Raw genomic sequence first — 15,611 nt, 5'->3', positions numbered from 1 at the left:
GCTGCATACCTATTTATGAGCAAAGAGAAAATCCAATGCAACATAGGAGAACTTGAGCTTCACTAAGTCAGTCAGGCACTATAATTTTCCAGTAATTTACATTTTCAATTTCTTTTAAATACGGTCATGAGGCAGACTGTTTAATATCATTGTTGAATTCATTTCATATTTGTGCACCTCTATAACAAACACTAAAGCTGGTGCATTTTAATTTCCTAAATAGGCACTTTTAATAGGCACTTTTTCCTTGTATTGTGCTAATGAGAGGATGAATGGAGTGGGATAAGGTCACACAATTGACAGTTTGGTTTGTGGACCACACTATACAAGCATTGTGATATATATTACTTTTGGGAAGCTTTAAATGACCATATCTGTGGAAGAGTGGATTTGTTGGAAAGTTTGGCAAGGACCAGGTGATCGCCCTTATGGCTTTATTTTGTAATACCTGAAGTTTTGCAGTGGATAGCCTGGCTGTCGTTATATTTTCATCATTGAATTTATATGTGTTTGGCAAGAAAACAATAAAAAACGTTTTGCTAATATTTAGGGACAGTTTGTTGCATTTGAACCAAGTATTTACCTTTACCAAATGTTCATTCAGAAATGTCCCTAACTGGTCCAGGTTTTTATGTGATATGAAGATTTGTGTCATCAGCAAACGGTACTTTGTGAATGTCATTGGAACAAAAACAATGTCATTTATATACATAAAAAAGTGGCCCCATAATGGGTCATTGTGGGACTCCTGTCTCAATGATTTTTGTGTCTGAATTTTGTTCCTCAACAGACAAATATTGCTCTCTTCCACAGATATAACTTCTGAACCACTGGAGTGCTATTCCCCTGACACCATAGTGCATTAATTTACCAAGAAGAGTTTCATGATTGATGGTATCAAATGCCTTTAAAACATCTAGAAACACTCCGATACCGTACTCTCCTCTTTCAAAAGCATTAATTTTCTCAACAAGATCTAAAATGGCCATACATGTGGTGCTGTATTTGTTATCATCAGCAAAACAGGCATAAAGCATCATAACATTTTATGTGATCTTACACAAAGAATCACTTAAATAGACTGCTGGTAATGAATTTTAAATGTGTACTATGGTGGAGGGTGTCCCACCTGTTGTCTCCATGGAGATGTTATTGCTTTTCTGGAGTGTTACACAGTATGGCATTAAAGTGAAACAAACGGGTCACTCCATCAGACCAAGTTACAGGTCAGATGTGGAGCAGTGACTCACCTCAATGTAAGAAAGGATGCACACATTTCAGTGAATATGTTTGCAATTTAATGGTCTTTAATTGGATAAGTGCTAGATAAATAAGTTTAATGCCTTATTGTGGAACATTTAGGCAAAACCTCCACCAGCTTAATGACTTTTATAGAATGCCTGTTATAGAGTATGGATAAATGGGTTTGTTGTAGTATACTGTGTCTTTATGAAAGTGCCTTATGACTGATGCATTATTGAAATCGTGTACAAGTCATGCTGGGATATGACCTACAGCTTATGTGACATTTTGGCATGTAGTTATTACAACCTTCACCTCCAGTGGAGATGAACAGGCAGAAAAGGCTAAAGGTGTTTGTACCTCATTTGGGTTTTCACACAAATGTTTGCTTTGTCCCATGTGACAGATGGAAAGCCCCAATGGCAGCTCTCTTTGGCACAGCACTGAAACAGATTTGGGATGGAACATTGCGGCACTTAAATAAAAGCTTAATGTGAGCGGATAGTGGAGAAATCAATAAGGAATGACGCGGAAAATATTGACTATCACACGTCGGCCTGTTTTCTGGCAGAAGAGCGCGTTGCATGTATAATTGACGAGCCACACTCAGCCCAGATGGACAAGACAGACTGACCTATCCAGACCACATTAAACATGAGCAATAAGAGCATAACGTTACACCTGTGTCCAAATGAAAAATACAAATTAAATATTTGCATGTAGTCTGAGAGGCGGAATCCTCCACTGCAATTATTTTGCTACCTTTTTCTTACTTTTATTTTTCATTAGTGTATACCTCAGGCCATTACGAGTTTGGAGTCTTTTGTTTCAGTTCGTAACTGTTTCATCCCCCAACCCCTTTTCTGGACCAAGCCTCAAAGGGAATTTTAAAAACTATTACTTTAGCCACATTCAGTGTGACACAGTAATGAAAATTGGATTAAAGAACTGACATGATGAGGAATACAACAGTATAACCTTAAAGGGGTTTGTGTATTGTTGTTTCCAATTTTTAGACCATTTATTGAAAAAATATATAAAAAAATTGAATTCTCAAGGATAAATCGTTTTCACAAACAGTTACTGGTGCATTGTGACACCATGGTATGGCATTACTGTTTCATATGTAACTTCCCCAATTTATTAGCTACAAATCAAGCCCAATATGAGCTCTGTATCTCAAACGGATCATCTGCTGTAACAGAAATAATGTCCTAGACCCCCAATCCGAGTTCTCAGTCATTTGGCCATATAATGCATATCGAGTCATTCCATGGGAAAGTTACAAATTTTTGGAGAAAAATTCAAATTAACCTTGATGGATTTGTTTCAAACTGCACAGTTGATGTTTATAAAGCTAAATATTATCTAAGTGAAATTTTATTCTTTTATCTTTAAAAAGTTTTGTGGGGGTAAAAAGGGATGTGGTCAAAATCAGACATAACAGAAAATAACAAGTTTCCTTAGCCATAGACTTTGCACTTTGTGGGAGGTTTATAGTTTAAGTTTTTATATTTGTCAAAAATGTGTAACACTGTTGTCTGAAGTACAGTCGGTGTTCAACTCTTCATGTCAAATAGATGGTTGGTGAAATCCAGCTAGCATCCTTATTTTCTATGTTCAAATAAACACAAAACATGTCTGAGGTGGATACTTCAGCATACAGTATAGACACTGAAAAAAATCTAAGTAAAAGCAGTTTCTATAAACAGGGCAAAGTTGGACATTTCCAAGTTTTCTAAAGGTCTTCATCTACATCAGAACTATGTTGGTTATATGAGCGATACAACCATTATTTTGTTTTTAAAAAGTCATTGTTGTATTGAAATCGATATGACGTAAGCCTTTTCTTTAGTATTAAATTGAGTTTGAAATGTATCATAACAGTACTACTTAGTAACAATAAACCATACAAATACCACTACTAAATTATTGCCATCCAACAGTAACATGTCCACTGAGTATTTTATTTCTGTTGCTCTTAGCAGTATTAGTTATTAATAACTATGTATAGAGTTGCATGCTGTCTTAGTGGTTGCTGCTTGATGATTTTGCTTTTCCTCTCAGTATGATTACATTTTGCCTTTCTCACCATCCAGAGACATACACTATAAAACATTTTTACATAAAATGTCAAAGGGAAAGTGTGGTTGAAATCGTTGTTGGTACCACCATTGGACCCTATTGAGCAAGCCCCATAATATGAATCTTGATCTGAGCGGATTGAAACTATTATCAGAGTCTTTCAGGACAGTGTTGTTTACACTAACTTCTGTCTAGGCTTGTCATGATAAATATTATATTGACTTAAATACATGACAGATAGGACAGTCATTCAGTCAATATTTATGGTGGTGCTTTTTCTTTGAACTAGTTTTCTTTGATAAGTTTGGTTATTTTTTTGTACTATGATGAGATTTGAGCTGTATCAGGTTGAATTTTACAAGACTAAGGCCTGTTTTTCAAATAAAAGAGGAAAACATTGATTCAGTCTACAGTCCTTTCTTCAGTGGATTATGGTGACATTATTTATGGACACGCAGCAAACGGTATCTTAAAAAATCTTGATACTATTTACCACAGCTCACTTTGTTTTATTACTTTTGACAGTTACTACCCTCACCACTGTGATACACTGTGTACAGCAGGGTTGGCTGGACCTCACTGCAGACCCGCACACTAATACACATCCACATCTTCATTTGCAAAGCTATACTGGCAAAACGTCCACAGTATCTCACCCCCTGATTCAGTTCAATTTTCATCATGACCATACCACGTCTCAGGGGAGACTGATGTTAGCAGTACCACAAATCTACACAGAGCAGGGGAAAACTGGTTTTACATTCTATGCCCCACATTTATGGAACACTCTCATAAACCAACTCGAACTAAACGGTGTAATTCCCTTAAGTGAATTTAAACACACTATATCTGTCATCTTTTTAGACCTTTGTAATTGTTTTAATTGAAGTCTGTGCACCACAGGTTCAGTATTTTAATGTACATCTTACTATCTGATTTATTATTGTAAATGTTGTATGTTTTAACTGTGTACTCAGGTCTCCCTTGTAAATGATATATAATTTCAGTTGGACTTCCTGATAAATTAAAATAAATAAGATAAAATAAAATAAACTTCTATGACTCATTATAGATACAAACTAATTATTTACGTGTTGCATTCTGTAATGTATTTATAGTAGTTCATATTTTTAACCATATTATACATTTAGAAGACTTTGGGAGGGATAATCCTGCTTTAGGGTTTTTGTGTGTGTGCATACATTTGTTGCAATATAATCGTTTATCATCTATATTTACTTCAGCAATGTATGACACTTCAAAATTTGTTATCGTAATGAGCCTAGTTTTGTCCTACTTCACCTCATGTCGTTTGTTGGTCTGTGCAGGCAGAGAACAGCTCACTGAGCTCCACACAAGAGGATATTGACTGTGTCTCAGGATGAGGAAAAGCAGGAGTGCACACGCCGTCACACCAGGAGAGGTACGCATCAATTTACACATCAACCGCTTCATCCATGCATTTATCAGTACATACATGACTGTGCGTGACTGTAAAAACCTACATGGTAAGAACGATAGAGGAGAAACTTCCAGAAGAAACTTGAAACATTGGAAATAAATTATGAATGGCAGTGTTTGACAGTGCGGCAGTACATTGCATGTTCACCCATAAAGGACATGTGTAGCAGTAGTGGCTTAGTTGGCAGAGCATTCAAAGGTCAACTGAATCCTCGCTCCACCAGCACATTGTGTTGTTTTGTCCCTCAGCACTTAGCCCACCTTACCTCCTCTGTGCTGTCATTGTTCTTTTCTGCCAGTTGTAAAAATAGGAGCAGATTGATCTTTTGGGAAAAGCCGGCCGTGTGTCTGTGTACTTGTGACTGACTCATAAACAGATGATTGTACAGTGCACATGCAGAGAGCCATCCGATGGTCCGCAGAGCAGAGGACATGTGTGATTCTATAGCTTCAAAGCTGAGAAAGCTGGTCAGTTTCTCCTGTGTTTGTCAATAGGGAGGTTTTGAGTTAGAGGGTGGCACATTCACAGTGAATGAAATAATCTAAAAATAATGAGATCTGACTGAGAGCTCCATCTGTTTCATGTGTTTGGAGTAAGTGTATTAATATAGAAAACCAGAGGATTTACTCAAATCCACTAAAGGCACAAATGCCAACATGCATCTTCCTGTCCTTGGTGTGCCTCATTAGCCCTACACCTAATGTCTAGCTACAGGTTTTGTATTTCATAGATATTGTAGTATAGTATCCGTTTACCCCAAAACAAAAGTTTAGACATAAGTGGAAACCACACGACTCTTTTATTACTTTTTTATTACCTTCATTGCTTGACCTAACCCCAAACCAATATCCTGAACCAATACACAAATCTGATCCAAAAACAATTTCTGGGTAGGGCCGAGTGTCTGATACCAGTATCAGCATTGATGCATTTCGTTTGGTATGACTTTTTCAAACACTGATAACAGAAGGGCACCAAGGACTAGTATTTGCCAAACGTGTGACTGTTTGTTTTAAATGTGCTATGATCGTTCTTTGCTTACAGATGTCTGAATATTTTTCTTAATGTAATGTAACATTTGACTTCCAGGTTTGACCTATTATTGCTCCAGTAGTGAACGTCTACAACTTGTAATTACAGATTTAAATTCTACACCTAAATAATTGAAGAACATCCTGTTTCTGTCATTCATGGTGCAGTTTAATAATTCAGGTTAGTCTTAGATTTCCTTGAGCTTCAGAATATAATTTGGTGAGTTTTTCATGAATCCCACTTTTGGGTTGAGGTGCTCTTTCATGTTCTGTCAGTCTGTGACACTGGTTTATTAACGTTCATCTCCTGTCCCTCTGTGACCTCAGCCATACATCACTAAGAACACTGTTCTCATTACAAACCAGCCTTTGAAATCAGAGCACTGTTTTCAAATGTACTTGAGTTTTTGTGTAGCTCTTGTAGAACTTAAATGGAAACACATAGGCCCTAAATGCAGTGTGTTGTTTGGAACAAGCTCGATGAATCAATGAGCCTCTAGGATTACATGTCCGGATGTGAGAGGTTCATTCGATGCAGGATTGACAAATAAATGTTTGATAAGATGGTATCAATAAATCCACCTGCTTTCACACGCGCCTCTGACAGGGTACTTCTGCTGTACTCTTTATTCAGGAATCACTGCGAATTGTGTTAGGCCAGATTCTCACCCTCTTCTTTTGACAGAGAATGTGTCTTAAAGACAGACTCAATAAATCAGACAAATTACATTTCCAAGAAGGAGGAGAGGAGTCAGCAAATCTCTGTTTACAGACAACAGTCTCCTGTCTGTCCCAGTCCTGGTCTATAACCATCTCCTGCTCCTGTCATTCTGATAAACTCCCATATACTGTCCTCATTTGTCTTTTTATGTTTCCCAGACTTGCTTTATTTTACATTGTCTATGATTATTTTAGATAACATGCCTGTCAGATATAAAGCATCAGTATTATGCATGTTTGGTTTGTTTGGTTTGTCGCCAATAAACCTGATAAATATTTAGCAATACAATATACAACGCTTTCTACCCACAGTTCTCAAGCAATTATGCACAGCATTTAAAAGTAGAGATAGATGGATACAGATATAGTTATTATTTTGAATGCAATACAAGCTGTTAATAAAGACAGTCAAATTCTGTCAATATTAATGGTTTATTGGGTTACTGGGAAAATACTGAAGTCAATACATATGACATAATTAGTTACTTTGTTGGACACTGAAAGCAGAATATGCATTAATACAGCATTCTTGACCACCTCCACTACAATATGACGTCATTTATTTAATACATAAATACTGCATCATCAGATTGGATTGAACTTATGGTGTCGAGCCAAATCTTTCATCCTCTGGCCGCTCTGGGCACTGTGAGCCGTGTCTGCCGATGACTTCAGTCTTGCCAACACTTTGCACTTTCTCTCCAGTGTCTCGCTGCAGTCAAACACAAACTCTGAGTAACAAACAAATAACTTCTTGTTTCGTTGAAGTGGTATTCCAGGAATCCCTCGACCCCCCTCCACTCATCCCTCCTGCTGCCTCTGAGCTGGGGCTTTATTGAATTGGGATGTAGGCTTGTTTCATTTACTCTTGCATGCTCCGAACATAAAGTGGCCGGTGATGTATGCACAATGAGCTCTGGCTTGTTTACAGCCAGTCATTGGAGCCCTGCACTCGGCGCCGCTTTTACGAGAACCTTCACACTCAAACAGACAACTTAAGCAGACAATTTATATTCACACTGGCTTCATAAAATGTCAATTGGTGGCTTGGGCGCTAGAGCACTCTGATCAAACTATTAATTCTTGTTTGTCTTAGGCAGTGGATTAAAACAGTGAAAGCAATATGTTTTATGCTTTTGTTCTGATGTGCTGAGATTTCATATAGTTAAACTTGTATGTTACATTGATTCAATAAAACTATGAAAAGTAAAAAAAAATGTTTCAAGTATAACCCAGCCAATCAGAAAGATTTTTACAGCCAAAAAAGTCATATTTTTGACATTGGCAATTTCTTTTTGTATTGTCCCCAAAAACCTTGAAAAAAATCTAACGATATTTTAAATGACAAACCTAAGAAAATTGTCCATTCTTCTTACTATGTGTTTGGGAAATTCATGTCATGCCAGGTTGCTTTGTCCACAGTTATTTTGTAATTTTTTTAAAACAAAACACCATAGACTGAGCTCCATGTCAGACTGTAAATTATGCGCATATATTTATCTTCCATGCTGACAGGAGAGTAAGGAGCCGTCTCCAGGGCCAGTCCCCAGCGGCAGCTCCCTCGGTGCAGACCTGTTGTGCAAAGTCCACAGGCGCTTCTCTGGGAACTTGCAGCTGCCTCCGTTGTCATGGCGACAGGCAGAGAAGGAGCGGGACCGTGCGCGGCCTCTGACCCCTGACGAGGACCCAGTGACCCGGAGCAGACCGACCAGCCTGCCCATCGCCTCACTGCCCCGAATTGACATCACACAGGCAGACCCGGACAGGTAACAGCAGTGTACACAGCAATGTCACTCAAAACAAGCATTTTCCACTTCTGCAATGTGGTTCTTACTATTCACACATAGTTTTTATTAAGTGTAATTTGTGTTTGTAAAATATATGTTTTAAAAGTATAGTCTTTGTCTACTGTTTACAATGCCACTAAGGGCAATCCTTTGGTCTGTGCTTGAAAGATGCTGTAGCTCAAAAAAGTGATGATTGGAAGGAGAGCTTTAAACTACACCATTACTGGGCAATTCTTTACTTAAAGTAAATCAGTCTTGAATAAATATAGCATTTTACCCAGACCTAGAATATGCATTTGTAAAAAAAAAATATCCATGTTTACATGCTGAATCCAATTAGTTTTTCTTATTTCTTTGCAAAAACACATTTTCTTTTTAAGCAGCCAAACACGTCTCTGCTTCAGGACGAGTTATAGATTTGGCCGGGCAGGGCATCATAAAGTGAAGAGGCTATGTGAGGCCACCGAGTTTGACTTTGCGCTCTATATTTTCTATACAGACACACTTCTTGTTGTTGCCTGAAATAGCTTCCAATCCAGTATGTCTGCTGTTTGTAAGTTTAAAAGCATTCATCACTTTCATTTTTATCTTTTTGTAAACTAAAACCCAACTTGGGAATCACAGAAATATAGTCTATGAATGTAGTAAAATAAAAATTCAACTCTGTCAGCTTGACAAAATGCATTTAAGTGAAGATGTTTCACAGCTTATCCAAGTGAATTCTTCATTTCTGGTCAGACATAAGGACTTATATCTGTCTGAAGGGAGGAGCTAACTACACTGAAACTAACACACTTGTTGTTTACAGTTTCTGTTTGTTGGCTTGGTCTATTAAGCTACACTAAGTGTGAACTGTGCCTGAGTCATTCAGGCCCCTATTTGGTAATTTTTGAACAGGAATGGAGGCTTTTGACATTATTTATCTCCCATTTATAACTCCATCTTCAGACCTAAATCTAAACAAGGAAAACAATAGTGCTAGCCAGTATGCTAATAAGTGTGAGAGCACGATTATGCAAAAAAATTAAATAAAATATGACTCAGGCACAGTTCACACTTAGTGTAGCTCAATAAACCAAGCCTACAAACAGAAACTGTAAACAACAAGTGTGTTAGTGCCAGTGTAGATATGGATAGAAGGCAGTGTCCTCCAGCAATCTGACCAGAACTGAAGAAGCGGCTTGGATGAGCAGCGAAATGTCCTCTCTAAAAAACTTTTGTCCAGCTGACAGAATAAAATGTTTCTTTTACTATGGATCATAACTGGACAACTGAGAGATCATACAGACACAGATGATTAGACAAAGGTACTATTCATACACTGTCAGTACCATCCATGCTGTCTAGTCTGTAGATGTAAGAGGTGGTTGACACACAGAATGTCAAATTTCTTCCTTCAAAGACTGAACTCTGCATTTACAGACAAAGGATTAGCTATGAACACTCCATCAATGGCATAATCTTGATCTGGAGTAAACATTGGTCAATTACACAGCCCTAGGTAAAGTTACAGAATCCAACTTCACTAAACCAGCAATAAAAGGTTTCTGATTTAGTGGAGTCCAAAAACCAAAGTATGTGTGACCTTGGTTCATTCTTCTGCCAATGACCATTAAAATATAAGGCTCTGTATATTACAGCTATCAAAACAAATACAAACATCTGTAGTACCATTTTTCCATTCTTTCATTCTGAACTTTACTGACTCATAGAAAATATTTACATTTGACTGTCTAAATTTGACAGTGTGTATCTGACATCATAGAGAAGAGGGGGGTGGGAGGGGGAAGATAAAGTCTCTAATCTGTAGCAGTGGTTTAATACAGAGCAGTGGGGGACGGTCAGATAAACAGTCCAGTCCATGTGGATCCTGACCAGAGCCAGCTCGTGTCATCTGCCAAGAGGAACAAATATTCCCACACATGGTTTCTCACTGGATACATTTTTTGTATTTTCTGCATAAAGAGCAGTCTTAGATTTTATATTTGATTGTGAACTATATTAGATGATGCGCAGGTCTACTAAATGCAGGGTGGAACATTTTGACTTCAGTGAAGACGTGGTGACTAGTGTCCTCATCTCAGCTCCCAGGTGACTACTTTCATTTCATTTTTTCCATATTTTCTTAAAGGTGCACTAAGTAACTTTTGTAGTGGGGGCTACTTATTAACTGTTCATAATGGGTGCTCACCACTCCACAGATCTGACATGTAACTTGGTCTAGTAGTGTCATCTGTCTTCATGAAGATGGAAATGTTTAATGTCATACTGTGACCCTCCAGCAGTTATATAGTGCACCTTTAAAATAATATCACTTTCAATAAACTTTACTGTAAGTTGTTGATATCAGCGTTTGAACTCGTAGTATTGAAAATGTTTATGGGTATTAAGTGGCATGAACTGCATTTTAAAATAAAATGTGTGTTTAAATACATTATATTGTATACAGTTGTGATTATAATGTTGTAATGGTAAAATAGACTGTACTTTCACTGTATAAAATGTACATCAATACATCGTATGATAATTAAAATGGGTGTGTGTTTTTTTGTTTTTTTTCAGTGATTAAGTATCTGGCATGTGTATGTGAATTGGGTGGTATCAAAACACTATTATCAATGTGCTCACATTCCCCACATTCTTTCTAAAACTATTCAAATTGTGCGTCACAGAACGACTGTCTGCTGTTTCAGATTAAGTGATTATGTTGTGATTTTAAAGCTTTTTTCTGAAGTTGTATTTTCAGTGAGGTAAAAAAGAGCATGTTTGATTTTTATGATTATATATGTAATTATAGATAATCTGTGCAATACGGGCTGTGTTGGACCCAGAGACTGTCTGTGGTTGGATTGGTGCTCAGTATTGTTTGAGGCAGTAGTCAGAAGTATTTATCATAAAATATAGAACTTACATTTTAATACATATATGCCATATATGAATGAATGTTTTACAGTTTAGCGATTCAGAGAGTGCTGAGTGTTTTGGTGGCTTAGAGCATCTGTTGTAGCTGCGGCATTCACATTTTGACCTTTCACCTCTCCCAATCTATCTGACCTCATCATCTGTTCCTCGCACTGCCGCTAGTATATGACAGATTACAGCCTCTTTAGCCTCCAGAATTATTCACTATGTTTACTTTACCTTTACACGTCTTGGTCTCCCTGATTAACCCACACTACAGTCATTTGCATTGCTCTGTCGTAGAAAACTGTGTTATTTGACACTTGGGAATACATTTTGTTTAATATATTTTATCATTTTTAATAACGTCATCACATTAAACATTTAATTCCCATCACGTTTGTTACAGGAAAATGTAATTGCTTGGTGCAGACTATTACAATATGTTAACAACAGATATGGTATAATATTGCACAAGCAAATAAAAACATGTATGAGGCTGATCACCTGCTGTGTTCTCTGTAAAACAGCTGAAGTCAGAAGTCTTCAAAGAGATTTATCAGAAGCTTCTTTTACTTATTTTTTATGTATCTTGTAATTATTTTAGTTTTAGTTTTATTAGTTATTAGTGAAATGCCCCTTGAGAAGTTCCCTTTATTTTTTTAGGGAGACCAATTAGAATTCCTTATTTACAGTAGTCAGTAGTACAGTATTTGTCCTTGGGTCTGCACGATGTTTAAAAATTAGGATTTTATTTCGGGTGCACATTATAAACACATCCAGGAGCATAACTGATAAACTAACAACTATCCCATTCATTTCAGAACATGATTGTAGAGTTTTAAAATATAAAATAGACAGTATTTTCTTCTTTGCAGATGATTATATCCAAATAATTGAAACCTTTGCAATTTGATAATTGCGTCAGCTCAAATTACTGTATGTCATATCTTTAAATATAGTCTCTTCTGTCTCATGCATGCGGGCCGAATAGACTACTCCTGGAGCGGGCCTGGTGCTAATCCTTGTGCTACACACAAACAGAGCAGCAGCTGACAGAAAACAGCCCCTCCCCATTCTGACCTGCACTCCTCACTTATTTGTGAAGCCCTCGATAGGTTTTTGGAGCTGTGACGCATGGGGGCTGAATAATCATTTTCTAGAGAGAGGATTTATGAGCATGATGTAAAAACCACTCACTGTAATGAATGAATGATTTAAAGCTTGAAATCTTTTGTTTCTTGCAGTTTTGATGGTGAGAATGGCCCTTCGTTGTGCTGCAGTCCCTCAGATCCACAGGCCTCTCCAGGATCTAGTCTGGTTTTGCACCCAAACTCAGCTTGCCACAGCCAGCGGAGAGAGTCCTTCTTGTACCGCTCTGACAGCGACTATGAGCTCTCGCCAAAATCCTTGTCCAGAAACTCCTCTATTGTGGGAGATCTGTGAGTTATATGCTGTATTTATTTCAGTATTTGATATGGTTATTGCAATCATTTTAAAAATTAACTAAACTAATTATTATCATATATGTTAGGCACACTGAAGACTTGATTGTAACTCCCTTTGCTCAGGTAAGAGTACTTTAATTAATTGTGAGAAAAGTTAAATAATTTTTGTTTAGGCACACAAGGTTTGCTTAAAACAGAGCAGCACCATCAAGTGGCTGAACTAAGATGTTACAATATTATTTTAACCCCAATAGCACAGGCATCTTTTGATTTGTCTCTGGCTGAATTGACTAAATGTTTTTTTTCTTTCTCATAAATGTTATTATTTTAAGTCTTAATGAACCAGTTTTATCTTGTCTACCTGTTTGATTGTATTGCAAGGGACTTCCTGGTAAAATAAGAGTTAAATAAAATACAGTCTTAAAACTAAGTAAAAGTTGTTAAGTTACAATCTATTGTTGGACATATTATGCCTATTAAAACGAACCACAATAACAACATCTTCCATTATATGTTTTTAATTAAATCCTTACTTTGTTGCTTTGCAGGTATTAGCAAGCCTCAGAACGGTCAGAAACAACTTCACCACTCTGACTAATGTGCAGTGTGTCTCCAGCAAGTGAGTAGTTAGTTACATTTTTATCATAATACTTACCATTTACAGGCCGTCTGACAACACTGACCACATGGGGGCACCAAAGAATTTATGCCAATTTTGTGCCACACTGAGTTTATTCGTGATTAGAACTTGATTTTACCTTTAAGATTTTTAGGTTATCAGGAGTTAACTTTGTGCTTGTTCATGAGATTAAAGTTAAGCATGTGGAATAAAAAAAAGACTCTCTCTAATCAGTTTAAAATGCCTTGCTTATCTATGTCAGAGTGAACAGAGTGTGGTCAAAACTGGCTTGCAAGTATTTCACTTCAAAAAGAACAGTAAGTTAAAAAGCGTTTAGAAAATAAAATAAACAAAAAATAATACAGAAAACCTATGCTAGAAGAATGTGTTGTTCTTAAGCATATGTGCTTGAATAGAAATGCTATATAAATATGTAACAATAATTCTCTGTTTTCTCAGGAGGTCTCCTGCTGCCAGTCACCCGCCTGTCACCAAAGTGTGTCTGTCAGGTAAGTAATGTAAAAATGTTTTCTTGGCAATCCTTATAAATGAATGTATTTTATCAGTGTGCTTATTTCTTTTCTTTTTTTTTTTTTTTATATAAATGAAAGACTGGAAAATCTGATATCTGGGTCAGGATAGTGGCAAAATTCTGTGCTCTCATTCTTTCACTACCCACAAAAATGCACCTGTAGCATACAGTGTTCTAGGAGCGGGAACTAATTAACCTGATTGTTTTTGATCATTTGGTTCCATTAATTGAATGTGGTTAGATTACTGTCATGAGACGGTTGGATCACATTTTAAAAGTAAGTAGGTATTGATTTTGGCATGTAGCCGTGGTCATAGTAGTTTTATTTATCTATTTATATATCTTTATTTGTACAGGGGAACCCATTGAGAGCACTGGGGCTCTCTTTTTCATGGGTGCCCTGTTTAAAATACAATACAGACAGAAAAAGAAACCAGTCCACATGCATTAATATTAAAACAAACATTAAAAACAGGTGCAGGTGTGTATATAAAAGTTTGTTATCAGATTATTAGATTGCGACTGTGTCACCAACGTATCCAGTTTTGCTTTTCCTTGGAGTGTTTTTCATTTTTGTGAAGCAAAATAGCTAAAAGCCTCTTTCCCGTCTCAGTTCTTCTGCGGCTAGTCTTTAGACTTATATAATCATGTGATCTGGAATTAAATGTTCCGGTATCAATGATTAACATGCACGTGAGGTATTCTGGCAGGTTTTGAAGTCGTTTTGAAGTTTTCAAACAGTGCTGTTCTCTTCTAACACACAGTGATGGCCAACTCACTTTTTCATAGAGAAACAGTGATGGGTTTCAAATTCATCCCCTTGCGGGTTGTTTATAAAACAACTGGCAAACCTCAAATGTTTACTTTGCTTGTATGATTTGTAAATTAAACATAATATGATGCTTATATTTTGCTTATGTTTATTTGGTCTTTTTTATGAAAAATATAATTTGTTGCCCTTTTATTGACATAATGATTCTGCAGTGTGTCTTGCATAGTCTAAATGAGTTATTTGGATGGTGGACAAACTTAAATTGAGTTAAAGTTATCCAGTGTCAGATATCGTGCAAATGCAAAAGATGAGCAGTAGTTGGAGGCAGTGTATGATTGGTTCCTGATGCTCTGGTTCCTCAGTCCTGGATTGACGTCAGAGTGGCTTGAACACACTTCCTATCAGCACAGATGGAGTGTTAGACTCATCCAACGGCAGGAAAAAATACAAGACAAGCGGCAGGCTCGTATTGTGCGTCCTCTTTCCCTCTTCTCACAAACCTTGACCTTTCTCAAGTAATCACAAACTCCTAGCTCTCCCGCTGGCCTTCATTGTGACGCATGAGGGAGATAGTCTGCTTAAACAACGCGATTAAATGTGTAAAATGTAAAAATATGCAGCAGACATTTTAATTCAAGGTCCTCAACTTTTGTGAGTGTGTAGAACATACAGTCCCAGACTCCTGCCGGTGTGTCAAGATGATTGTTTAGCAGGACTACAGCTTCCTCACCAGTGGTACTGGAAAGGAGAACAGATTTTTCCTGTTTTCTGTCTTAGATTTTATGAAGGAAATGACTTCAATACAGAAATACACAATAATTATCTTTTTGAGCCTAGCAAAATGTTAAAAATATCAACATTTTTTTTACAATTTACTTACATGCAAGTTTAAACAGTAGACATATAATTACTAATAGTAGTAGCAAGTATTTCTACTTTTTTTTTTTGGAAAGTTTTGTTTACAAACGACATAAAAAGCATTAAAATTTTCACCACTGTTTTTTCCCCAGAT

At 36.9% G+C, this 15,611-nt stretch overlaps 1 protein-coding gene across 1 annotated transcript in view; it reads left to right on the top strand.

The window, feature by feature from the left end:
* Window positions 1–15,611, top strand: part of LOC117385830 (cAMP-specific 3',5'-cyclic phosphodiesterase 4B-like) — a 39,961-nt gene that overhangs the window by 6,295 nt on the left and 18,055 nt on the right. The window contains exons 2-7 of the mRNA XM_033983166.2: window positions 4,656–4,750; window positions 8,056–8,306; window positions 12,476–12,670; window positions 12,763–12,799; window positions 13,225–13,295; window positions 13,755–13,804. Coding sequence (XP_033839057.2) covers window positions 4,709–4,750; window positions 8,056–8,306; window positions 12,476–12,670; window positions 12,763–12,799; window positions 13,225–13,295; window positions 13,755–13,804 — 646 coding nt within the window. The 5' untranslated portion in view covers window positions 4,656–4,708. The remainder of the gene's footprint in view (window positions 1–4,655; window positions 4,751–8,055; window positions 8,307–12,475; window positions 12,671–12,762; window positions 12,800–13,224; window positions 13,296–13,754; window positions 13,805–15,611) is intronic.

Source organism: Periophthalmus magnuspinnatus, chromosome 17, assembly GCF_009829125.3.
Source record: "Periophthalmus magnuspinnatus isolate fPerMag1 chromosome 17, fPerMag1.2.pri, whole genome shotgun sequence".
NCBI lineage: Eukaryota > Metazoa > Chordata > Actinopteri > Gobiiformes > Gobiidae > Periophthalmus > Periophthalmus magnuspinnatus.
Note: the sequence above shows the minus strand (reverse complement) of the source record. Positions and strands in the feature narration are given on the sequence as shown.